At 46.2% G+C, this 26,399-nt stretch overlaps 2 protein-coding genes across 4 annotated transcripts; both read left to right on the top strand.

Annotated features, from left to right (window-relative positions):
• The first annotated feature begins 10,345 nt into the window (after positions 1–10,345).
• Positions 10,346–14,062, top strand: APOA5 (apolipoprotein A5). Of its 3 annotated transcripts, none has more exons than XM_082627140.1 (4): positions 10,346–10,364; positions 11,240–11,296; positions 11,410–11,521; positions 12,046–14,062. In XM_082627140.1, exons 2-4 carry the CDS (start codon positions 11,248–11,250, stop codon positions 12,995–12,997), a joined length of 1,113 nt encoding a protein of 370 aa, XP_082483266.1. In that variant the 5' UTR covers positions 10,346–10,364; positions 11,240–11,247; the 3' UTR covers positions 12,998–14,062. The 3 variants fall into 3 exon arrangements, with proteins under 3 accessions (XP_082483266.1, XP_082483264.1, XP_082483265.1); XM_082627138.1 differs by lacking the exon at positions 10,346–10,364 and adding an exon at positions 10,427–10,716; XM_082627139.1 differs by lacking the exon at positions 10,346–10,364 and adding an exon at positions 10,978–11,086.
• A 1,192-nt stretch (positions 14,063–15,254) lies between these two features.
• On the top strand, positions 15,255–25,014 carry ZPR1 (ZPR1 zinc finger). The gene is made up of 14 exons (XM_082627137.1): positions 15,255–15,518; positions 15,700–15,861; positions 16,301–16,391; positions 16,770–16,840; positions 17,445–17,531; positions 17,688–17,810; positions 18,172–18,219; positions 18,377–18,443; positions 18,861–18,931; positions 19,594–19,683; positions 20,152–20,262; positions 20,937–21,023; positions 23,514–23,579; positions 24,400–25,014. The coding sequence occupies exons 1-14, from the start codon at positions 15,348–15,350 to the stop codon at positions 24,532–24,534; spliced, it is 1,380 nt and encodes a 459-aa protein (XP_082483263.1). The 5' UTR covers positions 15,255–15,347; the 3' UTR covers positions 24,535–25,014.
• The last annotated feature ends 1,385 nt before the right edge of the window (positions 25,015–26,399 follow it).

Genomic DNA, 26,399 nt, shown 5'->3' with positions numbered 1-26,399 from the left:
ATGCTATGATTCTTTTTAAAAAAATTTTTAATTTTATTTTATTTATTTTTTTATACAGCAGGTTCTTATTAGTTATCCATTTTATTCATATTAGTGTATATATGTCAATCCCAATCTCCCAATTCATCATAGCACCACCCCTACCCCACCACTTTCCCCCCTTGGTTATGCTATGAGTCTTGATTGTCTGCTTATGTTTATAAGGGGGAAACCCTTAGGGAGCTGATACACGTACTATAAAGCTCTAAAGTAAAACAGTGTGGTAGTGGCATATGAAGAGACAAACCGATAGAACAGAATGATGAGTCCAGAAATAGGCCAAAGAACAAATGGAAATTTAGTATGTGAGAAGCAGCAGATCTTGAATAATGGGGAGATAGTATTGAAACAACTGAATAGCTATTTGGGAAAAGATAAAGTTGGATTCATTCCTCATGCCGTACACTCCAAATGCACGAGAGATAAATGAGAGACGAATAAACTCCAAATGCATGAGAGATCTAAATGAAAAGATGAAACCATACATGTACTTAAGAAAAAATAGGTGAATTACTTTATAATTTGACTATACAAAAATAAAAATATTTTGCAGGCAAAAGATCAGATCACTCTGAGCAAAGTCAAAAGACAAACGATAGACTAAAAGAAACTATTTTATGTGTATTGTAGGTTAAAGCAAATTAATACATAAGAGAAAAGGAATAAAAAATTTTTTTAAAGAAAAATCCTGCAGTTTAAAATTTGAATTAGAAATATCTATATGAAATCATGTTTTTTTCCCCATATATTTCATACCTTTAGTTAACTGCAGGGGCCTACAAGCAAAGACAACCCAACAGCAATGCCAAGCCCTGGAACCTGGTTTGGTAATACCATTCTCCACTAAAACAAACCAGGGCCCCTTGGAGATCCAGGTCTGGGGCAAACAAAGTACAAGGTGAGCTTGGGAAATCTAGTTGTATCAGAAATCAAGGAAGCACTCAAAGTGTCAACTTGATGGCTAAGGAATGCCCAGATAGCTGGTAAATATTATTTCTGGGTGTGTCTGTGAGAGTGTCTCTGGAAGAGATTAGCAGTGGATTGAGTAAAGAAGATTGCCCTTCCCAATGTGGGTGGGCATCATCCAATCATTTGAGGGCATGAATAAAACAAAAAGGCAGAGGAAGGGCAAATTTGGTCTCTCTACTTGAGCTGCAACATTCATCTTCTCCAGCTCTTGTATGTTGGAGCTCTTGTTCTCAGGCCTTTGGACTCTGACTGGGAGTTAACACTATCAGCCCCCAATACTTGAGCTCTTGGGTTTGTACTGAGACTTACACCATTGACTCCCCTGGTTTTCAGGCATTTGAACTAGAACCAGCTTTCCTGGGCTTCCAGCTTGCAGGTGGCAGGTTGTGGGACTTCTCAGTCTCCATAACTGTGTGAGTCTCCTTCATAATAAATCTCTTTATATATCTATATATATCCTATTGGTCCTGTTTCTCTAAAGAACCCTGATTCGTAAGTGGGATGTGTTAAAAGAACATAGGAGGGACTTCCCTAGTGGCCCAGTGGTTAAGAATCCGCCTGCCAATGCAGGGGACACAGGTTTGAGCCCTGGTCCCGGAAGACCCCACATGCCACGGAGCAACTAAGCCCATGTGCCACAACTACTGAGCCTGTGCTCTAGAGTCCGCATGTCACAACTTCTGAGCCCTCGTGCCACAACTCCTGGAGCCCACACGTAGATCCCGTGCTCTGCAATAAAAGAAGCCACCACAAGGAGAAGCCTGTGCACCGCAACGAAGAGTTGTCCCCGCTTGCCGCAACTAGAGAAAAGCCCACGCACAGCAATGAAAACCCAACGCAGGCAAAAAATATAAATAAAATTTAAAATCTTAAAAAACAAAACAACACAGAGGAGCACCTCGAAGGGGCTCCCACTGGCCAAATTAGGAAGAGTCTGAGCATCAAACATGGCTATATTGCATTGTAATAACTGTGCATTATCATAAAAATTGAAAAAGAGTAATTCCCCGAGTCCATAGTGACAACCAAAAGAAAAATATAAAATTTAATTTTCCACCATTGAGGAGAATATTTTACCACCTCCTTCTTCTGTAAATTGGTCAAAGAAAAGAATTAAGCATTTACCCTGCTGCTGCTTCAGGAAGAACTGTAGTTCATCCCCATTGATAAGGGAGAGCTTTTCTTTGCAGAATAATGTCAGCTAAACCATGTAGAAGGAATGATAGAATTAGAAAATCTCCAATGAAATAATAATTTCAGGCAAAGTTCTTGAATGTGTGGTAAATTCATCAGGTTCCCAAGGACAGAGAGCCAAGGGATCACCTGCTAATTACAAAGGGAAATAGCATGTCTTTACTACTAAGAGATCTCCTTGCCTCTGCCTTGCCGACTGATGAAACTTAGGATCATTAACAGCGGGACAACTGGACACTGCATTTCTCCTGATGTGATGTAATGTGAAGTTCCTGCTTCCTCTTTAAAGGAACATAGCCTGAACATAACTGAGCCTTTAGACTTAGATTCCAGTTTATGGGAAATACAGACGATAGAGAAACAAGGTTAATGACATTACAAAGAAACAATCAGACAAATTAAGGATATGGCACATTCTACAAGACAATTGGCTTGGTCTTTTCAAATAGCGTCATTTTTAAAAAAGTAGGAACAACTTAGTAAAGACTAAAGAGTACTTTAGTAACAACAAGGGACAATGCATAAATGTTGACTGGACCTTTTTCTTTAATTTTTATTTTATATGAGTATAGTTGACTTATTACAATGTTGTGTTAGTTTCAGGTGTATAGCAAACTGATTCAGTTATACATATACATATACCCATTGCTTTTCAGATTCTTTTCCCTTATAGGTTATTACAGAATATTGAGTACAGTTCCCTGTGCTATACAGTAGGTCCTTGTTGATTATCTATTGCATATATAGTAGTGTATATATGTTTATCTCAGACACCTAATTTATCCCTCCCCCCACCTTGATTGGATCTTGATTGAGAAAATAATAAAGCACTAATAAAAAGTTTGTTAAATGACGAATGGGGAAATTTGAGCATGGACTGTATATCCAATGATATTATGGAATTCTTATTAATTTTCCTAAGTATGATAAGAGTACTGTGGTTTTGTGGAAGAGTATCCTTATGTTTTAGAACATACAAGCTAAAGTTGTTAGAGGAAAAGTGCACGCTCTCTGCAACTTCAAATGGTTAGGCACACGTATAAAATCCATATATATAGAGAGAGAAAGCAAACATGGCAAAATATTAACAATTACTGAACCTAGATGGTGAGTATTAGGGTGACCATTGTACTGTTCCTTCAACTTTTCTGTATGTTTGAAAATTTCATAGCAAATTAGAAGAAAAAACGAAGCTGATGTGAAGCCTTGAGTCCATGGGTCACTTTACAATGGACTATCTTGACCACAAAAACTCCCAAAAGTGTTTCTTTAGGTCTATTTTCTTGGCTTAGTCTAATTTCACAGGGAGAATATTCCAGTCTCCTTTCTGGAGGGTAAAGTCAAACAGGCCAACATTTTGGCCAAAAGGAAGGATGGTGTGTGGAAAGAGGAGTCTCATAACTTAATATATAAAAGTTTACTTAAATCCTGTATTTCTGAGTACAGGAACCCTGGCCCCAACAATATCTTGTCTTTCCCAGTCCAGAGACCTGTTCTTTTACTCTCTCCAGAGAATAAACCTCTGGCTTCCTGCTGCTTTGGGGGAAGGACAGAAACCCAGCTGAGCAGAACTGGAGAGGAATCTGCTTCTCAAACAGACTCTCAACCATTTGCCACATTTCCAGCCCCACTGCCACCCATGTTTCCAGAAGAATCTGTTGCTACTAATGTCTGAGCTTTTGGGAGTTCAGTAATATCAATCGGGGGTTTCTTGCCTTTCTCCACTGCTGCTTCAAAATTCATCTTCTCAGGTGTGTTTAGTTACTATTGTTTGACTATCTAGAAGCTTTCCAGCTTCCAAAATTTCTTTTGTCTCCTATTCTCTTTGTGGGTTTATGCATTTTTTTAAAAGTGCACTTTAGTGTCATTTTATTGGGATTTCAGAAAAGAGTAGAGGCTAATGCACACAGTCAATCCACCAGCCTTTACTAGAAGTCAATCTGATGTTCTTTAGTCTCTTTTTCCCATTTGCTGGTTTGAAAGTTATGTATTCTTTGTATCTTTAATGGGTTACCCCTGAAATTTTAATCCTCCCACTTGACTTAAAGTCTAAAGATAATCAATATTCTTATCTTCTTCCTGAGTAATGCAAAGACTGCAGCATGCTTTCACTTTGACCTCTCCTTTCCCATTCTCCACGTGATTTTGGTCTAGTCAATAATATTTTCGTTCCTCGTTGTTTACAACACCTTCTCTAAAGCAATCCCTTCATCAGTAATATTCATTGAGGCCCCTGCCATGTGACAAGCAGCGTTCTGAGTGTTGGAAATACAGCAGTGACTAAGACAGACTAAACTACATGTAAAAATGTTTCATGTTAGGTTGAACTATATGAAATTGCCAATATTTGTCCAATTTTAGTTATAAAAAACTAATCTCATATGGGTTAAATATATGTATATTTAAATATATATATACACACATTTACATAAATACATGTAAAATCACCAATGCTTTTTTTTGGCTGTGTTGGGCCTTCGTTGCTGTGCACTGGCTGTCTCTAGCTGCAGTGAGCAGGGGATACTCTTCTTTGCGGTGCGCAGGCTTCTCATTGTGGTGACTTCTCTTGTCGTGGAGCACGAGCTCTAGGCGCGTGGGCTTCAGTAGTTGCAGTGAGTGGGCTCAGTACTTGTGGCTCGCGGGCTCTAGAGCGCAGGCTCTGTAGTTGTGGTGCACGGGCCCAGTTGCTCCGCCATATGTGGGATCTTCCCGGACCAAGGATCGAACCTGTGTCCCCTGCACTGGCAGGTGGATTCTCAACCACTGCGCCCCCAGGGAAGTCTCTGCTGTTTTAATTTACCTAAACATTTACTAATTTCATTGTTTGTTGCTTCCATGTTATTTATTTATTTATTTTTATTTTTATTTTATTTTATTTTATTTTATTTTTTTGCTTTGTAACAATCCCACTCCTCTCTGGGTTTGTTTCCATTTCAGATCCTTAGTAGTCTTTCAGTGAGGATCTGTAAGTGATAAACTCTCTCAGTCCTTCTCTGAAATTAACTTGTTACTCTTGAATAATAGTTTACCTGAGTATGATTCTTGGTTGGTCATTAATTTACCTTCAGTTTTTTGGAGATATATTGCTGATAAGCCAGCTGTCAGTTTAATAATTTTTATTTGTAGATCATTAGTCTTTTCTCCTTTGTTGATTTTAAGATGCTCTGTCTTCAATGTTCTGCAGATTCACTATAATGTGTCTTGATTTGCATTTGTTTTAATTTAATTTTAATCCTACTCAAGACTCAGGATGCTTCCTGTAACTGATGATTCATGTCACATCTTTATTCAATTTTCAAAATTTCTCAGCCATCATCTTTTGAAAATTGCCTGAAATGTCTCTATTCTCTTTGCAGAAATCCTGGTAGGAATATATTGGAATTTCCTATTCTGTTCATGTCTGTTAACTTCCATTTCATATTTTCTTTCTCTTTATTTCTATGATTCTTTCTGGGTGATTTTCTCAGATCAACCTTCCAGTTCACTAATTCTCTTTCCAATTGTAGCTGAGTTTTTAAAAATTATTATTTAATGACAATATATTTCACTTCTAGATGTCTTATTTAATTCTTTTTCTTTTTGACAAATAATGCAAATAGATTGTCATTCAAGACAAACAAAAAAACGATCGCACAGGTCAGTACTTAACTTGTCTGGCTATTTTAATGCTGTGTTAAGCATAAATACCTTTCTTTTTGAATTGTATTTGAGATGTAAATTTTTTTTTTTAAGAAATGGACTTCCATTAAGACTTGGTGATAGAAATATAAGCAATGTAGAATGGATCCATAAAGAGCAGTTATTATATTACGATTATATTCTATGTCCCTGGTGTGTTCTGAAAGGGAATCCAGGAAACGGTGCCACACTGAGCAGAGACTGCTGCATCACAGCTTACACTTGAGATCTTGGCAGAGTACACTGAAGGAGTGCAACCTGCAGCACATTTTATACACTACATACAATGAGGAGACACTATTGTTCCTCTGAAGAACAGGTCACAACAGAAAGACTGTCTAGGAGGTCTTCCCATTAGGCTCACACTGAGTTTTTATTTGCGATCTGTATACTTGTTTAATTCATGTGTTTACAGTAAAACTGCTGCTACAGAGCATTAAAGAGCAAGGTACCTTTTAATCTTTATAAATATACATTTTAAAATTCTGTTTACTCTGCAGTCAGATTATGTTGGCCATTCTTGGATGAAAAAACAACAATAAAAACAAACAGATGGTTAACTCTCTTCTAAAAATTCAGCTGTCTGTGAATACCATGATTCTACACAACAGGGGGAGACAGTGAAGACAGGGAAGCTTAAAGAAGTTCTGTGGAAATAATCTGGTTCAAGACACTTCAGAGGTGACCCTTCTTATTGCATTATATCTGGAGGTACAAAATATCAGGTTGTTCCACTGTTTGGTGATGTTAAGTTTGATCACTTGGTTAAAATGAACCACCAGATTTCTCCATTGCAAAAGTAAAGTTTAGTGATTTGATAAGTAATTTGTGGGGAGATAGTTTGAAGGCATGCGAGCATACCTTTCCTCAATAATTTTTCATTTAATGGTTTTAGCATTCATTGATGAACCTTGCCTGAATCAAATATTCCCTGAGGGTTGCAAAATAGTGATTTTAAAAAATTACATCATTCCATTTACATGTATTAGCTGATTTCTTCTGTAAGTAAGGGCTTTCAGGGGACTGGTTTTTGAATCCAAAGACTTGAACAAAAATGTTTAACCTGAATCTAATGGTGAGGAAACGACTAGTCCAATTCAGATCACTTTCCAAGACATCTTATCTGGACTCTTCAAAAAAAGTCAATGTCAAGGGTTGGGAAATACTGTTCTAAATGTAAAGAGATAACAGAGGCATAACAACCCCATGAAATGTGTTGGATCCTGAATTTAAAAAGGAAAAAAGAGAGAGAAAACAGCTATTAAAGGCATTTTGGGAAAATTGGGAAAATTTGAATATATGGTATATATTAGATGATAGTAAACAATTATGTTAATATTCATAGGTGTGATAGTGGTATTCTGTTTATGTCAAAGTGTCCTTATTCTTAGGAGATGTATGTTGAAGTATTTAGGGTGAAGTGTCACTCTGGCTACAATGATTTAAAATGATTCCACACACAAAGAACTTAACACATACACATATACAAATACCTCCAACTAACCCAAACATTTTAAAAACTAAAACTGTATCATCAAATAGGGAAGAATGAGTGTGTGTTGCATCTACCTATTGTATTAACCTAAGTTCAGTCAGAAAAACAGAAGCCACTCTATATTTTTCAAGTGTGAAAGGCTGTAATGTAGAAAATGACAGTTTTGTAAACTGTTGGAAGGGCTTGAGGAGTGACCATCTCAGCTTGCACTTGAAGGAGTGATTCTCAAAAGTTCACTTGTAAGTGGCTACAAATGGGAAGCTCACCTAATTATCTTAGTTTGCAAAACCAATGAGTGTGATTCTTAAGCAAGTCACCCAGAAGCTGCTTTAAACCCAAGTCTGGCTATGCATCTGCCTGCAGCAACCAATGAAGAATAATGGTCTCTCCTCTTCCATCTCACCCTGGTGACTCTAACCTAGGCCCATAGAGAGAAGGGGATTCTGGGAAATATGGTTCCAGGTGTCTCCTCTGCATCCCAGAAAAGACATTAGAAGGAGTGGTGACGATCATGATTCACAGAAAATCCAGTGCAGCTATATTTTATAGCATAGCCTCAGCAGAAAACCATTAGGGTACCAGAAATGCTATTTAAAAATATTGTGGTAAAATATGCATAACATAAAATTATCATTTTTAAGTGCACAGTTCAGTGGCATTAAATACTTTCACATTGTTATACAGCCATCACCTCTATCCATCTCTAGACCTTTGTCTTCTTCCCAGACAGATAGTCTGTATTATTAAACAAGATATCTCTTCATCCTTCCCTCCCCCAGCCCCTGGTAACCTCTAATCTACTTTCTGTCTCTGAATTTGGCTATTCTAGGTACCACATGTAAGTGGAATCATACAAGATTTGTCCTTTTGTGTCTGGCTTATTTCACTTAGCATAATGTCATCAAGATTCATCCATTTTTGTAGTATGTATCAGAATTCATTCCTTTTTTAAAAATATTTATTTATTTATTTGGTTGCGCTGGGTCTTAGTTGCAGCAGGAGGGCTCCTTAGTTGTGGCATGTGAACTCTTAGTTGCAGCATGCATATGGGATCTAGTTCCCTGACCAGGGATTGAACCTGGGCCCCCTGCGATGAGAGCACAGAGTCTTATCCACTGTGCCACCAGGGAAGTCCCGATTCATTTTAAGACTAAAAAATATTCTATTGTATATATGTGTATACCATATTTTGTTTATCCATTCATCTGTTGATGGACACAAGTTTTGCAATCATCTACATACTTGCCCAGGAACCTGGGAAACATCTAGTTTCCTTCCTCTCCTTCACCTCCTTCATCCAACCAGTCAGCAGGTACTATCAGTTCACCACTTCAGTATCCTTCAAATATATTCTCTCCTACCAATCCTCATTGTTATGCCTTAGTTCAGAGTCTTCATCCTCTCTCAGGTTACTCAAACAGCCTCTAAGCAGCCTCCTCACCTTCTGTCTTGTTGCCCTCCAGAGTGACCTTTCCATCATATACCCTTCAGTGACTGCTTGCACAAGGCTCTTCATGACCTGGTTGTGGTCTCTTTACCCTTTCTGCCCCATCCCATGCTGGCCTTAGCTACCTGGGTTCCAATTCTGGCTGCACCTCTTACTGTGTAATGATGGACAAGTCATTTAATATGTGCTGTGCCAAACATAATAGGGGGACATGGAGATGAATTAGACAAAGTCCCTGCACTCAGAGAGCTCTCACATATGTCAATGAATCATTGCACTGCAGGATAATAAGTGCGATACTCCAGGAGTATACAAAATGTTCTATGGTTAATATGGAATCGTCTGTCTCCAGAGAAGTGTGAGGGCAGAAGAGGGCATTTAGAGTGATATTGGAGCTGTGCAGCAGAGCCTACGCTTGTCCTCCCAAATCCATTCTTCTCTTCTTCCTGAGTAATACAGCTCTTTCCCAGCTGGGAATACAGCCATCCAGAATAAAGACTACATTTCCCAGTCTCTTTTTCAGCTAAGTGTAGCCATGTGACTATGTTCTGACCAATGGGATGTCAGTAAAAGTGGTAAGAACCATTTCTGGGATGTGTCTTTAAAGGAAGTGTACATGTCCTTCTTTCTGTTGGCTGGGAGGTAGACTTGATGGCTGGAGCTGAAGCAGCTGAAACTTGGACATGAGCCTTTTGCTGAGGATGACAGTGCAACAAGACAGAAGGAGCCTTGATTGGCCTATGTTTACATAAGAGAGATACAGAATTCCATTTTGTTTAAGCTATTCTCTTTCTCCTTTTTTTTCATCATTTGCAGCTAAGCCGAATCTTAACTAATACAAACTAAGTCTGAAAAAAATGAATATAAGTTCACCAAGGAATATTTCAAACAGCGGGAATGGCAGATACAAAGGCTTAGGGTCCTGAAAGAGGTGGTATGCTCAGGTAATGCCAGGGGTTTGTGTGGCAGGAAATGAGGCCAGAAGTGGGGTGGGAGAGCCACAGCAGAGCACGGACTGAATAGGGAGGACCATGGCAGGGAGACCTGCTGGGGGCTACAAATGTGATCAAGGTGAGAGACAGTGGTGTGGTGAAATGACCAGTGGTGGAAATGGAGGGGAGGAGATCGATTCAAGGTACATTTAGAAGCAAAAACCAGGAGTTTATGAATGTGTGTGTTTAAGTATATGGAGTGGGCATATCATCAGAGGAAGTCTGGGCTTTTTGGCTTCTCCTCCTCAGAGGCCCTGTGGGTGGAGTTCAGCCTTTCCCCATGGGGAGAATCCTCCTCTTGCTCCCATTCTTTGGGTCCAATGTCCCTGGCCCAGATGCCTCTCATGATGTCATCTTCACCCCATCAAACTTCCCCAGCTTGTTCCAGGATTATTTCATAAAGTGGAAGGTGGGTGGGTCTTCAACCCTATAAATGCTGGCTCTTCCCAGGCTGCCTGAGTAGCCCGTGGTGGAGGTGTCAAGGGCTGCTCAGGTTCAGGCAGCTGGACACTGTCCCTGTCTGGCTGGGGCACAGCTTCTGGGCAGCTGAGTAAGAGCGGGGCCCTCAGCAGACAAACAGGCTTGTCTCTATTGGTGGGTCAGCCAGTAGGTCCACAGGAAGGTTGGCAGCCAAGGGGTTTGGGGGAACTGGGTGAGGAGTTCAGGCCCACTCCTTGTAAAACTTTCCAGGAAGCACTTTTCTACTGGGGCAGCATCCAGATACTAGGGTACTCATTAACCCCCTGGGTACCAGGAAAGGGCAGGAGGTAAGCACTGGAAGGCAGCTGAGGTCACCCTTCTTTGAACCTCCACGTGGTATTTACTCAGAGCAATTGTTGCCAGAGGCCCAGGCCCTGGACTATAAAGCGGAATGTCTGCTCTCTGTGCCCAGAACCGAGCAGGTGAGCAGCCAGGGCAGAGGGATGTGGGTTGGAGTCCTAAGGGAGGGGAATGAGCGGAGAGCTGTGGGTGGGAACTAAGAATTAAGGACCTCCTCTTGGAGCACTTTGGCAGAGTAGCTTCTTCCCCCACCCCTGGGATACCTCAGTTTTCCCAGCGATGAAATGGGGGCAGGAATAGGTGAGCAGGGGAGTGGTGGCAGAAGTGGCCTAGGGAGCTGCTCCTGGGGTCTCCTGGGCGGGGTAGGGTGGGGGGGAACCTTTACAAAGCAGTTTGAGCTCCACAAACTCCATATGATGTGATGAGGTGAAAAAGGAGCCCCCCAACCCATCCCAGGAAGACACCCTCTCCCTCCCAGCCACATTCAACTAGGTCAGTCCTCTTAAGCCCTGATAGCTCTGTGCTCCCTACACCCAGGGGAGGGTTAACAGATTTGGGGCAGCGTCCCCTGGGGCAAGTCCCATGGGAGGTGTCCTTTCTTTGCTTCTTCACTCTCACCAGGCCTCCATTCACCTTTCTTCTCAGAGAACATCATGGCAAGTGTGGCTGCAGTTCTGACCTGGGCTCTGGCCCTCCTCTCAGGTGGGTCTCCAACCCCGACTTCACTGTGGAGGTGTGGGTGGAGGCTGGACTGAGGGGTCCGTCCACCCTGGGGGAGGAGACCCAGCCCCTGTTCACCCGCTCCCTCTCCACAGTGCTTTCAATCAGCCAGGCACAGAAAGACTTCTGGGACTACTTCAGCCAGAGCAGCAGGGACAAAGGCAGGGTGGAGCAGATCCAGCAGCAGAAGCTGGCACGGGAGCCCGCGTGAGTGGCCAGGGCAAGGGGTGCAGGCAAAGGGAGAAGACACCCAGAGGGTGGGATGATGCACTGCCTGATTCCTCAACCTGTGGTCCTCCCTGGGAGGAGAACAGACCGGTGCTAGCTCTGCCGTCTATCCTGGTCTTCCTGGGCTGTTCAGCAACCCCTGCCGGCAGCCTCAGCCCTTGATCTGTCTTTAGCTGCTCCCTCCATGCCCGCTGAGGCGTGGGACCAGGGAGCGGGGGAGAAGACCCCCCACTGTAGCCTCCAGAACGAAAGGATTATGTGAGAGTCCGGGTGCCTCCGTGCACAAGGAATTGGGAAGTGTTGACCTGGATATGCGTGTGCCATGTGTTTGTGCTTCCTGTGGGAGGAGTCACGGTTGGCTTGGGTTAGTACTGGGGACCCGGCTCTGGGGCCACCGCCCTGCCTCCTTGGTTTCTCCATAGGATCAGTGAATGACGTCTTTGGGGCAAAGGAGATGAGGGTGCTAGCAGTCTGATGGCCTGATTGTCTGTCTCCTTCCCCAGGAGCCTGAAAGACGGACTTGAGCCAGACCTCAGCAATATGGACAACTTCCTGGAAAAGCTGGGTCCTCTGAACGGGCAGGGGAGGGAGCCTCCCGGGCTCCCAGGAGACCCGGTGGGCATGCGGCAGCAGCTGCAGGAGGAGCTGGAGGAAGTGAGGGAGCGTCTGGAGCCCTACATGGCGGAGGTGCACGAGCGCGTGGGCTGGAACCTGGAGGGGTTGCGGCGGCAGCTGCAGCCCTACACGGTGGAGCTGATGGAGCAGGTGGCCCTGCGCGTGCAGGAGCTGCAGGAGCAGCTGCGCGTGGTCGGAGAGGGCACCAAGGCCCAGCTGCTGGGGGGCGTGGAAGAGGCACGGAGCCTGCTGCAGGAGCTGCAGGACCGCGTGGCACACCACACTGGCCGCGTCAAGGCGCTCTTCCACCCGTACGCGGAGCGCCTGGTGACCGGCATCGGGCACCACATGCAGGAGCTGCACCGCAGCGTGGCGCCGCACGCGGCCGCCAGCCCGGCGCGCCTCAGCCGCTGCGTGCAGGTGCTCTCGCACAAGCTCACGCTCAAGGCCAAGGCCCTGCACACGCGCATCCAGCAGAACCTCGACCAGCTGCGCAAAGAGCTCAGCGCCTTTGTTGGCGCCGGTGCTGACGGTGCGGAGGAAGAGGCCCAGCCGGACCCCCAGGTGCTGTCTCAGGAGGTGCGCCAACGACTCCAGGCTTTCCGCCACGACACCTTCCTGCAGATTGCCGCCTTCACCCGCGCCATTGACCAAGAGACCAAGCAGGTCCAGCAGCAGCTGGCGCCGCCACCGCCAGGCCACAGCGCCTTCTCTCCAGAATTCCTACAAGGGGACCGAGGCAAGGCCCGGAGCGAGCTGCAGGCCCGCCTCGACGACCTGTGGGAAGACATCAACTACAACCTTCGCGACCATAGTCCTGGCCACCTGGGGGAGCCCTGAGGGTCTACTTGTCCACGTCCCAGATTCTCGTCTGGGGAGCCCACGATCTGAGCCTCTAACATAGCTATGTCCTTGACAGTGGCCTGTTGGTCAGAGGGTGGAGGGCCCTGCACAGGATAGCTGAGGTCACCCAAAGGGCTGTTGTCCTAGGCCATCCAGCCGCCTGCAATTCCCCCGTCCGGATGCATTACATTCGCCAGGCTTTGCAAACCCGTCTTCCCGTGCTCATTTGGGAATCCTCCTGAGTTGCTCCATTCTGGGGTGGCGGGAGAGGGCGGGAAGGGTGTACTGTATGTGGAGGGTCATTATGTGCAAGCCTGTTGCCATGGTGCTGGAAGCCTGTGCCTCTTCTTCCCAGGGCCAGGCTCTGATCACTTCTGGCCACCTGGTGGCCACTGCTAGAGCTGGTCCGCAGAGAGGAGCTCTTTTCTCCCCAGGGCTACCATGACAGCTTCTGTTGGGGGAAGAGAAGGGAGAAAGAGCAGAAAATATGATGAAGAGAACATGTGATGGTGTGTGTGTATATATCCCTGCTGGCTGATGCTGGTGGGGACAAATGGTGTGGGTCGTGATGGGCAGGAGCAGAACCTGGATGTCCTTACATAACACTACATCTAAACAGCTGACTGAGCCCTCCAATCTGTGAGGGCTACTTAAACTCTCTGGGGAGCCTACTGTGTGCCCTCCCCATCTCTGGCCCCTCCCTCCCGACTCGCAGGCGGAAGTCTAGATTTCTGACACAAATGAAATAGATGCTTATGATGGAAGCTTGTTTGCCTGGTGTGACTCTCATTTGGACTATGTCTGAAAGCAGTGGCCTCACCACTATCCCCAAAGCACATCCATCACCCGCCTTCAATCCCTCGCTACTCTTTCTCATTGACCTCTTCCTAATCCAGTTGTATCGGAGGGGTGTTGCTCTGGCTGGGCTGAGCTGTTTGTCACACCTGTGGTGTGCCTGGGTTAGAGACCCTTCCTCTGCACCTGCATTGTTCACCAGCCTGCTTACCACAGGACGGTGTGCATGAGGTATAGGCCCCTGAGGTGGCCTGTCTTCTTAGTCCTGGCTGTTCCAGATTTTTTTTTTTTTTTTTTTTTTTGTGGTACGCGGGCCTCTCACTGTTGTGGCCTCTCCCGTTGAGGAGCACAGGCTCCGGACACACAGGCTCAGAGGCCATGGCTCACGGGCCCAGCCGCTCCGCGGCATGTGGGATCCTCCCGGACTGGGACACGAACCCGTGTCCCCTGCATCGGCAGGCGGACTCTCAACCACTGCGCCACCAGGGAAGCCCTGTTCCAGATTTTGAATGGCCTCTTTTTTGACTGTCCCTCTTTTTAAGACTGACCCTCTTCTTGGACCCTCAAACTCATACCCCCACCCCCATTTCCTATGTACAGATTCACTTGGGGGCAACCAAGCTCCTCATAGCTCCCTGGGAAGTCTGAAATTGGGGGTGGCTGAAGTGGAGGGAAGAGGAGAGAGGAAAGGGTGAACACACCCAGTCCAGTACCCTTAGAACATCCAGGGTAGCACCCTTTCCTCCCGGCTCAGCCCACCCTGCACAGAGTTCTCACTGCCACACTCCCTCATAGCACAGACCCCATCTGAATCTGGCCTAACATGTCTGCAGATTGGATCTCTTCCATGACACCCTAGATTTAGCACCAGAAGTGGGAGAAAGGTGCCCAGGGAGAGGAGATGCTGGAAAGGAAAGTTTACCCCCCAAAGATGTGTTTTTGTTGGTGGTGGTTAGGAGATCAGGAGGGGTGAGTCAGCTGGGGTTGGATGTGGTGGGGATGAGCCAATAGGGGTAAAAGTGAGGGCCGTGTATTTGAGGCTGGAATTTGGGCAGGTGTTTATGAGGACAGAAATAGGGAGTGAGAAGAACAGAAAGGGAGAGAGATTGAGGGACTAAGGGAGGGTGATCTAGAGCCTAGGCAGCATCTGGCCCAACGGCGGATCCAAGCAAATCCAGGGAGGAGCGCACCTCCTCGGGGATACCGATGGACGGCCAGGCCCCTTGCCGTCAAGCCTCTCGTAGTTAGACTTGTGGACTAATAGTTAGAACCCAGTACAGCGGAGCTATTGCAAAGGAGCAAAAAACTGCCCTGGGTCTGAGAGGACGTCCTGGGGGCAGTGACGCCTGAATTGAGGTGGAGGCAAAGCCTGGTGGAAGTCTGGACCGAATAATCCCGGCAACTGGGAAACCGTGTCAGGTACTGTTCCCCGAGGGGAGTCCTCGGCCCCTTTAAGGATGGGCGGGGCGGTAGCTGGCGGAAGTGCCGGAGGAAGGGGTGGGGCCAAGAGAGGCGCAGAAGACCGAAGTTGCGGCCTGAGCAGCGCGTGGTGATGTTGGCCAGTGGGGCAGTGGATCCCGGGCTCCTGGGGGCTGCTGCCGCCCCCTCGCCCGTCCAGGCCCGACAGCCCGGGACGGGGCACTTGTTCCGGCCTATTAGCGCTGATGATGAGGAGCAGCAGCCTACCGAGATCGAGTCACTGTGCATGAACTGCTACCGCAATGTGAGGCGGGGGCGCGGCCGCGGGCGGCTGGAGGGTTGGGCTGAGGAGGGGAGGAGCGGGGGTCGGCGACCTGGCCAGGCTGGTCCACTTGGGGACCCGGAGGCGAGGCACGCCCGGGGGTCAGCAGATGGGGAATGGCGGTTCCATTGGTTCTTTCCCTAACCGTCTTCTGCTTCCCTAGGGCACGACGCGCCTCCTGCTCACCGAGATCCCCTTCTTTAGAGAAATAATCGTGAGCTCCTTTTCCTGCGAGCACTGTGGCTGGAACAACACGGAGATCCAGTCGGCAGGCAGGATACAGGACCAGGGAGTGCGCTATACTTTGACCGTCAGGGCCCAGGAGGTGAGAGGAGCCCAGAGCAGTTACCCTAGTGTCCTAGAGAAAGCTTGGGGACTGGAGTCAGATCTCTGGTCCAGGTGGTCGGACCTCAAATAAATCCACTTAAGTGTTCAAGCCTCAGTTTCCTCCTTTGTAAAATGGCGTTGTGCTGTCATCTTCTCAGGTGAGGTAAGACTTGTGAAAGCGCTTTGGAAACTTTGTCAGAAAGCATCAAATGAGCAGTGGTTGTTATGAATAGTACTCATTGTTTGGGTAGCTGGTTTTCACATCAAAGTACTATTCCGCAGGAGTAGTCCGGACTCCCCCTAGTGGAGAGAGGAAGAGACAGCTGGGCTGGGGCCTCTGATGGTGGTGGTTGTGGTGGTGGGACACTCTGTTATTTCCTGCGAAGAACCTGTACTGTTGAGACCTCTGTGGACTGAAGGTTTTTCTTTCTGCCCAGGACATGAACAGAGAAGTAGTGAAGACTGACTCTGCCACCACAAGGATCCCAGAGCTGGAATTTGAAATTCCTGCCTTCAGCCAGAAAGGAGGTAAGTTTAAGGTCAGAGTGTTTGCATGGTTCATGCCTAGCTCAAATCTTACTTTCTTGCAAAACACCTGGTGCCAGGTCTAGTGGCTTGTGTGTGGGTTTGGCCACATCATTGTGATCTTCATTGGTTTAACATAAGCAGAAAGCTTAGGTAAAGCAGCTTAAGATAGTATTGGGTTGGCCAAAAGCTTCGTACGGGTTTTTCCACAACATCTTACAGAAAAACCAGAATGAATTAGAGGTGAACGGAACCTTGTTCCCTGCCTCCTTATTTTACAGGTGAAATCAAGGCCCAGAGAGTTCAAGTGAACTGCCCAGGGGCATACAGGCACTTGATAGCAAAGTGAAGACTGACCAGTCTTTTGTTCTTACTCACCAGCTCTGACTACTGTTGAAGGATTGATCAGCCGTGCTGTCTCTGGCCTGGAGCAGGATCAGCCCACACGAAGGGTGAGCTGGGGTTTTCTGATGGCAGAAGCTCAAGGAAAAATTATTTATGTACACTTGTTCACCTTCCCACGTGGCTGAACTGTCTCTGATTGAATGTTGGAGAACTTTGCGGGGAAGCACACAGTGATGTTATAGCTGCCTGGATGTTACATTGAGGCCTTTTCTCAGACCGACACTGCAACATTACCTCTGAAGAGCCTTTCCTGATACTCTTGGGCTTATCTGTGCTTCCTGAGTGTTCCATTGTATCTTATGTTTATTATGATATTTCATATATACATATATATATATGTGTATGAAATAATATAATTGCAAATTTAGTCATCTGTCTTCTTAACTGGCTGTGGAGCCCCATGAGAGGGCTCTGGTTTCTTTACTGTTATCTATAACCTGGCACAAGTGCCTGGACTAAATGGCCGAATGAGTGAGAAAATGAGGCTCATCTGGCACCACCCATAAACTTCAAACTTATTTGCTACCTCTTATTGTGAAGCCTGAGTCTCTGTTCCCAGTCACACTAAGACAGGTGGTGACTTCCTGTTGGAAGTGATGGGGGCATAAGTTCTGTCACCAGGGCTGATCTTTTACTCTTTGTTCCTGTCAGGCGAATGAAGAAGGCATGGCTGAAAGAATTGATGAGTTCATTGTCAAACTGAAGGAGCTAAAGCAAGTGGCCTCTCCTTTCACTCTGGTGAGTACTGAGGGACTCCAGGTGCCCTAGATTTAGGGTAGGAGAGACCATTAAGACAGTCTGAGATTTTTCTGTGGTGCCTCAGTGGTCTGATGGTAGGTGGAGGATCGTACATGACTTCTTGTTATAACTGCTCTCTCTTTACCCATCTGTTAGATCATTGATGATCCCTCAGGGAACAGCTTTGTGGAAAACCCACATGCTCCCCGGAAAGATGATGCCCTGGTGATCACACACTATAATCGGACTCTACAGCAGGAAGAGATGCTGGGGCTCCAGGTAAGTGCACTGAAGGAGCCAGAAGTAATGCTCTGGAATTATCTCGCACCCGATTGCTTGGAGTCAGTGGGACCTTATTTTGCTGCTGCCCTGTGTACACTATCTCAGCATGTGTGTGCCTCCCCTCTAGCTCACTTAAGGACTTAGGGTAAACTTTACAACACAGGACAGCAGTGGCTGTGATCCTATCCTAAGCTCTGTTCTTCCCCTACCTGGGGCTTTTCTTTCCAACTTCTCTGTTAAACCCACGAGGTGGCAGCTGACGTAAGCAAGCCAGAACATTTTCTCTCACTCTGGGGCAGGGTGTTGGGGAGGCTGAGGTCTGTGTGCCAACATATGATTTGCATCTCTGCTACTTTAGGCAGAGGAACCAGAAGAGAAACCAGAAGAGGAAGATCTCAGAAACGAAGTGAGTCACTTGGCAACTGTGGAGGAAGGAGCAGAGTGGTGGGCTGAGCCTGACGCTGTTCACGGGCGGCCGCCAGTGTACCAGCTGAATGTCTTCAGCCTGAGCAGGTTTCATCCGCTTGGGAGGGCTCACTCTACGTCCCCCTGTTGTGTTCCAGGTGCTCCAGTTCAACACCAACTGCCCAGAATGCAATGCTCCGGCCCAGACCAACATGAAGCTAGTTCGTATCTTTTGTCGGGCAGTTGGGTTGCTCTTCGTCTGACTCAGGCATGAAGATTATATTCAAGCTGGAGAGTACCCCCTTCAGGGAAAGCACAAGGCTTTATTCCGAGTGATGAGAGGGATGTTTTCTTTGATGAGACCGTGCACCTTGGCTTTTGGGTTCAAAGAGAGAATTAGGCCATGGTCTCTAGGCTCCTGCGTGTGGCCTGAGCCATGTCATCAAACACTGATGAACAGCGATTGCCGTGGGTGGTGACCTTGCCCTCTTCTGGGGGGCTGTCTGAGTTAGGCTGCTTCTTGTGATCTGTTTCCTGCAGTCCTGGGACCAGCAACTGTGTGTTTGTGGGGTTCGGATTTGTTCTTCCCCAGAGGGTGGTCTTACTGTCCTGGAAGCAGATTTCCTTAATTCCATCTTCCAGAAATTCCCCACTTTAAGGAGGTTATCATCATGGCTACCAACTGCGAGAACTGCGGCCATCGGACCAATGAGGTGGGTGGGCTTCCTGGTTTGGGAAGAGTAGCTTTCATCCTTTCTGAAGCTGCTTAGGATCAGGAGCTCTTGAACTAGAAATGAGCTTAGAGAAGAAAAGTTAGAGATAGCATAACTTGTTGAAGACATTCAAAGTTGGTTATATGGAAAAGAGAGACCCACTTTTTGACCTACAGCTCAGACGGATGGAAGAGCAGGGAGGCAGATTTTGACTCAATAATAAAAAACGTTCTAGGTCTATCTGAATATAGAGTGGGCTGCCTTGGAGGGTTGTAAATTCCCTTTCCCTGAGTGTATTCAAGCATAAGCTGTTTCAATTCTTAAACCAGAAAATTATAAAGGGCATCTACACACTAGTTCCAGTTGGAAGTCCCTTTCAGCCCCAAGAGTCATTTTTTTAACCGTGAATTCAGTTTCTTGGCAATCTGGGGTAAATCTCTGGCAGGCTGCCGGTGCTGGGCACTCTGCTCCTGGCCAGCTTTCAGTGATTTTGGCTTGGATGACTGCTGCCACTGTTGGTTTAGAAGGCACTGTCCTTGGTAGCCATTAGTGGGCCTGATTGGAGGTCCAAGCCTACTCCCCCAGCCCGCCCGGGTCTCCCCGCACCAGGTGAGGAGGGGTGTCTCCTCTGCTGCTGCTCCTGGCACTGCTGTCTGTTGCAGGTGAAATCTGGAGGAGCAGTAGAGCCCTTGGGCACCAGGATCACCTTCTACATCACTGGTCCCTCAGATATGACTAGAGACCTGCTCAAGGTAACAACCTGCTTGGGGAAGTGACTCTCCTCTGCACATGGCTGTCTCTGTCGAGGGGGAATTTGCCTTTTCTCAATCATGTCCTGGTGTTGTGAGGTACCTCCTTACTTCCTTGGGTTTGAGGATCCCTGAGCAGAGTTAATCCATGGTAGGAAGTGCAGATTCAGAAGGTGACCCCTAAGCTCTTTCTGATGACTTGGCAGCCTTTTGCCTCTAGTGTCTGTGAGGGCCCTTGTTTCTGATCTCTAATGACAGGATGCCTGCCAGCTTGGAGCCATGACTCAGAGTGCCCCCTTTTAAGGTTGGTTCCAGGAGTGAGTCTAGCTTTAATTGGAGATTCAGAGAAAACTGGGACAGCTGACTTTGTCCCCAGATTATCACTGGTGGTACTAATTTGGCAGGAGGACTCTGGTTAGCTTTCTCTAGCACCTCCTGATTTAAAGCCTAATTTGATCTCTCATCTCACAGTCCGAGACATGTAGTATGGAAATCCCAGAGCTGGAATTTGAACTGGGAATGGCTGTCCTCGGGGGCAAGTTCACCACACTGGAGGGGATACTGAAAGACATCCGGGAACTGGTGAGTCCCCTGAGTATAGCGCATGGCATCTTCCGCAGTGCAGCTGTGGGGAAGGGGCTAGAAGGCTGCAAAGGTCCTAGTTTTTGGAGCTGATAACTGAGGTTTCTTTGCTTTAAAGCTGATTTGAGAGGCTTAAATATTATTTTGGATTGTGATGATAAGTTTGTTGGAAATTCAGAATGGAAATTCTCAGGCCTAATTCTGAGCTGATGTAGATATTTTGTGGTTTTGGATAAGTCATTTATTTCACTGTAAAATGGGGTCATGAGGGTCCTTCCAGCACCCAAAAAAGTCCCGAACATACATACATATATATGTGTGTATTGACTTAACCCATACGTTTATCCTCTTAATGAATCATTTCGCTTAACTGATAATCAGTCGTCGGGCATTTTGTCTTTGTAAATTATACTTTATTTTGCACTTCTTCCAATGAGGACTAGAGATCATATTTAAGAACATTTCTATAGTTTTTGTTTCACGTTGCCCGTTATCATCTTGGCAGATTAATTCGCACGGTTTTAGGGGTGGCCGCCTAGGTCAGAAAGGCGGTGCGGCATAAATGGAGACCAAGCTTCCCTGACAGGCACCCCTGTCACCCCGCACCAGGTTTATGGTTAAGCCTATCAAACATGGAGCCAGTATTCTAGCAATTTGGATGCCATTTATTGCAGGTGACCAAGAACCCTTTCACACTGGGCGACAGTTCCAGTCCTGGCCAGACAGAGAAACTGCAGGAGTTTAGCCAGAAGTTGGACCAGGTGAGAGGACTCTGGCCGGTCGGTGCTTGTGGTCCTGGGGCTCCAGTGAACAAGAAGCTGCATACCCTTTCTTGCCACATGTAAACATCTAACCGACATGTTGGGGATTCTCTTGGTTTCTGATATCCCATGCCACCTCCTTTCTTGGTTTTCTCCCTTTTTTTTGTTGGAGCATATTCTCCAGTAGCTTCTTAAGAAAATGCATGGGAAGTAAAATTTCTGGGACTTTGCATGTCTGAAAATTTTTTTATTCCACTTAAAAAAATTAATTAATTAATTAATATTTTAATTTTGGCTGCACTGAGGCTTCGTTGCCGCACACGGGCTTTCTCTAGCTGTGGCGAGCGGGGGCTACTCTTCCTTGTGGTGTGCGGGCTTCTCATTGTGGTGGCTTCTCTTGTGGAACATGGGGTCCAGGCACACGGGCTTCAGTAGTTGTGGCACGCGGGCTCAGTAGTTGTGGTTCACGGGCTCTAGAGTGCAGACTCAGTAGTTGTGGTGCACGGGCTTAGTTGCTCCGCGGCATGTGGGATCTTCCCGGACCAGGGCTCGAACCTGTGTCCCTTGCATTGGCAGGTGGATTCTTATCCAGTGCACTACCAGGGAAGTCCTTATTCTACTCTTATGTTAGATTAATGGCTGGGAATAGAATTCTAGGATGGAAATAATTTTTTATCAGAATTTCTAAGGTCTTCCAGTTTCCCACTAATGTCTTTCAGTTTCCCAGTTTGGCTGTTGAGAAGTTTGAAGGCATTCTGATTCCCTATCTTTTGTCTGTGACCTATTCTTGTGATACTTCTGTGTCCGCTGTGATGTAAAATTTCAGGATGTGACTTGGTGTATGTGGGTCAATTTTCAACCATTGTTGCTAAGCACTTGGTGGGTTCTTTGAATCTGGAAACTCATGTGGCTCAGTTCTAGGAAGCTTTTTTTTTTTTTTTTTTTTTTTTATTGGTTTCATATTTTAACTTGGGGTATTTGATTCTATTGACTATTGTTTCTTGACAGATTCTCTAGAAATTATTTTTTCCTGTTTCTCCTCATACCCCACTGGCCATTCTTCTTAATCTCTTTTGCAAGTTCTTCCTATCCCCACTTCTTAAATTTTATTTATTTATTTATTTATTTATTTATTTATTTATGGCTGTGTTGGGTCTTCGTTTCTGTGCGAGGGCTTTCTCTAGTTGCGGCAAGTGGGGGCCACTCTTCATCACGGTGCGCGGGCCTCTCACTCTCACAGCCTCTCTTGTTGCAGAGCACAGGATCCAGACGCGCAGGCTCAGTAGTTGTGGCTCACGGGCCTAGTTGCTCCGTGGCATGTGGGATCTTCCCAGACCAGGGCTCGAACCCATGTCCCCTGCATTGGCAGGCAGATTCTCAACCGCTGCGCCACCAGGGAAGCCCCCTAGGAAGCTTTTAAAAAGTATTCTATTGCTTCCCCTCTGTTCTCTCTTTCTGAAGTCCCTATGTTTTGGATGTTAGACTGACTTGTCTGGTCTTCTGTAATTTACTTATTTTTTTGTCCTGTTTTCAGTTTCTTTGTGTTTGCTCTGCTCTTGGAGATGATCTTAATTTTCCAACCCTTCAATTGAGTTTTTCATTTCCACTGACGTTTTTATTTTCCAAGTGGTTTTTGGTCTTTCAATACTTTCTCCTCCTTTAAAAAAAATAGCATCCTGTTGTTTTAAGGATGTAGTATTTTTTTTCTCTTTGAGAATATTAATGTTGGGGTTTTCTTTTTTTTGACGTTTTATTTTCCTCGCATAGTTTCCATTTCCTCTTAAGTTTTTTTTTCCCATTTGATTTCTGTCTTTCAATGTTAGGGGCTTTGCTCAGATGTCTGGTAACCATTGGTTGTCTATTTAAAAGCACAGGACTAAAACACCTGAGTGGGGTGAGTCTTCTTGATGTTGGGCTCGTTGGAGGGGGATTTAGCTTAGCCATTTTGCTGAGGTAACTCCAGTGCCAGAGTTGTTAGGTGTTTCCTCTTGGGCTGGTCAGATTCCCATCAGTGGGTGTTCCGTTTCCTGTCTGGAGGGTGAAGGCTTGGCTGGCAGTGTTCTGAGAGCTGACTGTGGGAAGAGGGCTGGGGTGTGTGTATGTCTGTTTCCAATAAGGGTACATTCACTTCTGTTCTTGATTTCTTTCCCTCTACCCTCAACTGGGTGAGTGTCCCCCTGTCCATAGTGTGCTGTGGTAACTTCTCCACAGAATTCTCTTTTATTGGGGTGGGGGAAGGGCAATCGTTGGTCTGTTTGGAATGGGAGAGGAGATTAGGGATGCCAGATTGCTTCTTAAATAGCTGTCCAACGGTCTTTATTTTAGATTCTCTCCACTCCACCTCTAGAGGTACCTTCATTTCACCAATTCTTAAAACTTTGGGGGATTCTGCCGTGTAAATCGGGTTGGTTTCTGTGTGGCAGACATAGTCCCTTCCTGCCAGCAGCTATGTAAGATTTACATGCTCATGCTGTATTCTGTCTCCTTTAGATCCTTGAGGGTAACATGAAGGCCCACTTTGTTATGGATGATCCAGCAGGAAACAGCTACTTGCAGGTACTGTAGACCTTCTCTGGTATTTCACAGAGATATCTTTTCTGACCTTCCTTAAATATGTATCATTTCTCCAGAAACTGAGAGACTTAATTCTAAATGAACTTCTTTTTATCAAGGAACCTTTTAGCAGAAGTTGGAACATAAGAGAGGAAGGGGGAAGGTGTATGGGACTGTAAGTGTGTGTCAAGAGGGGGAAAAAGGAGACTCCCAGGTTCCTTCTTCCTCTAGTCTAGCTCGAGTCCCAGCTCGTAAGTCCAGCAGTGGCGTTTTCATTTTGCAAATCTGACCGTGAATTGAGGAGAAATGGTGCCTTGTCCAGAGGCCAAGATGGGAAAAGGCTTTAAGCTGACTAGGGAGATACTCTGGTGATTAACAGTAACTTTAACATTTATTGAGCAGTTATTATGGGTCAGGCAAAACTGTTCTAAGGTCTCTCCACTGTTAAGACTATGCTACTCTCTTCGTAAGAAGGTGCAGATAGAAAGTTTTTCTCCCTGCAGTCGCACTTCTAGCCCATGTGGGTTCTGTTGCTGCCCACGAGTTGAGCCTAGCCGTGGGGTGTTGGAGGCCCTTAAAAAGAGAATAAAGGGACTTCCCTGGCGGTCCAGTGGTTAGGACTCTGTGCTTCCACGGCAGGGGGCGCACGTTCAATCCCCGGTCAGGGAATTAAGATCCCACATGGCGTGTGGCCAAAAACAAAACAAAACAAAAAGGAATAAACACCTCATTAAGGTCTTGGGAAAGTGGGCATTGGAGGCTGCCTGGGGGAGGGGTGTGGCAGGATGGCACAGGCACTGATGGTCTGTCCTTGGCCTTGCAGAACGTGTATGCACCTGAAGACGATCCTGAGATGAGGGTGGAGCACTATAAGCGTACATTTGACCAAAACGAGGAACTGGGGCTCAATGACATGAAGACGGAGGGCTATGAGACAGGTCTGGCTTCCGAGCGGTAGCAGTGGGCGGTTCCCGGCCAGCCTCCAGCGCTGCTCAGACCGCGGGGTTATTTACTGCTATTGGAAAAGGCTGGAGTGGCCTCCCCACCAGGCCTTGCCCATGTGGGGAGGACACCTGGTCTGAGTCGGAGATCTGAGCACACTCTCTGAACAGTTTGTGACGGAAATGCAACAAGCCTCTTGGGTTACTTGACCTTGTTTTGGAGGATTTGAATTGGCCTGGGAAGAAACCCAGAAATGAACCATCGGGCATGTCACTGTCACTTTTTTCCTATCAAGTCTTTACCCTCCCTCCACACAATGCTCTCTCATGTCGAGTTGGAACTCTGAAGAGCTGGAGAAGGTGGAAGACAGAAGTTGGTTTGGGTATATAAAATACTGACTCTCAACAGGAAGAGAGTCTTCTGAGGGGAGGGAGTCTAGGACAGGTGAAGAAGTTCTCATTAAAATGGTGGCTTTCAAACAGCACTGGCCTCTGAAATCACTCTGTCCTTGTTTTTTTTAAATTATTATTATTATTTATTATTATTTTATTTTTATTTTTATTTTTTGCACTCTGTCCTTGTTTGTTATGCTGGTAGAATTCAACCTCCTGAAGAACATTTCCTCCAGTGTGGCTACTGTAATTTGGGGACTGGAGCTGGCATTTCAATCATTCCTTCAATAGATGTTTGAGTGCTTGCTTTGTGCCCGGCACATCATAGAACTGAACAAAATAAAGCTCTGCTTTCATGGAGCTTCAAGTGTAGCGGGGAAGATTGGCAAACAGAGCGGGTGGGGGGTTGACAAGAAACCAACAAGTAGAACAGTGTCAGATTAGTCACCATGTTATGGAGGAATGTCAAGCAGGGAAGGGGTCTGGGTAGTGCCTGGGAAGGTGGGGGCGTTAGCTTTATTAGATGGAACTGCAGAGACGGCAAAACGTAGACCATGCCACTGGTCGTGAATGCATCTGATCCTGCTTAACTGCCCTGTGAGGCAGGGTTAAGACCTGAGCTTAGTCTTGTCAGGCTAAGGTTTGGTACTGAGCAGAATGGGTAGAGGTGGAACTGAAGACAGAAGTGGGCAGGAGGCGATGGGGTGGAGAGGACTATACTGGTAAAGTTCACTGGAGTGGAAATATGAGACTTTCCCGATGTCTGCTGACACCAGGGTGGAGGCAGGGCTTTGGAGTTCAGCTTGAGATACACTAAAGTGGACTAGAAGCCAAGGCAGGGTTGTGGATGGGAGACCTGTGGGGCCCTGCAGCTAGTGAAGCCCTATCAGTCCAGTGCCCCCTTCTCATAGGCCCTGAGAGACCCAGCCTGCTCTTCTTCCTGGGCCTGTGCTGTGACCACTCAGTGTAGCCCAGGGGTTAAAAGTTCATGCTTCAGGGCAGTGACCTCCAAACCTGTTTAGTTATGTATATTTTCTGAACATGTGTTCCAAGATACGCGTATTTATTTATAAAGTATAAATACTTTATTGACTAATAAACCTTAAAACGTGACGAAAATTTAACATGGTGAGATAAGTAAAATACGCAATCTAATTCTTTTTCAAGAAATTTGGATTACCTCTTGCACCCCACTTTGTTAGCCTCTGCTCCCAAGGGTCATATGTTCTGGCTGTGTGAAGTTGGGCAACTTAACCTCTCCAAGCTTCAGTTTTCTCATCTGTAAGGTAAGGATAATAAAAGCATCTGAGAAATGTGAGGGTTAAGTGAGATAATTCAAGTAAAGCTCTTAATGCCCACAAAAAGAAAAGTCTTCTCCCTAAACTTGAGTATTAGAATTCAGTCTCTCTAGGGACTTCCCTGGCGGTCCAGTGGTTAAGACTCCGCTTCCACTGCAGGGGCACGGGTTCCATCTCTGGTCTGTGAACTA

The sequence above is a fragment of the Mesoplodon mirus genome (assembly GCF_964341445.2).
Source record: "Mesoplodon mirus genome assembly, chromosome: 7".
NCBI lineage: Eukaryota > Metazoa > Chordata > Mammalia > Artiodactyla > Ziphiidae > Mesoplodon > Mesoplodon mirus.
This window is presented reverse-complemented; position numbering and strand designations above follow the sequence as displayed.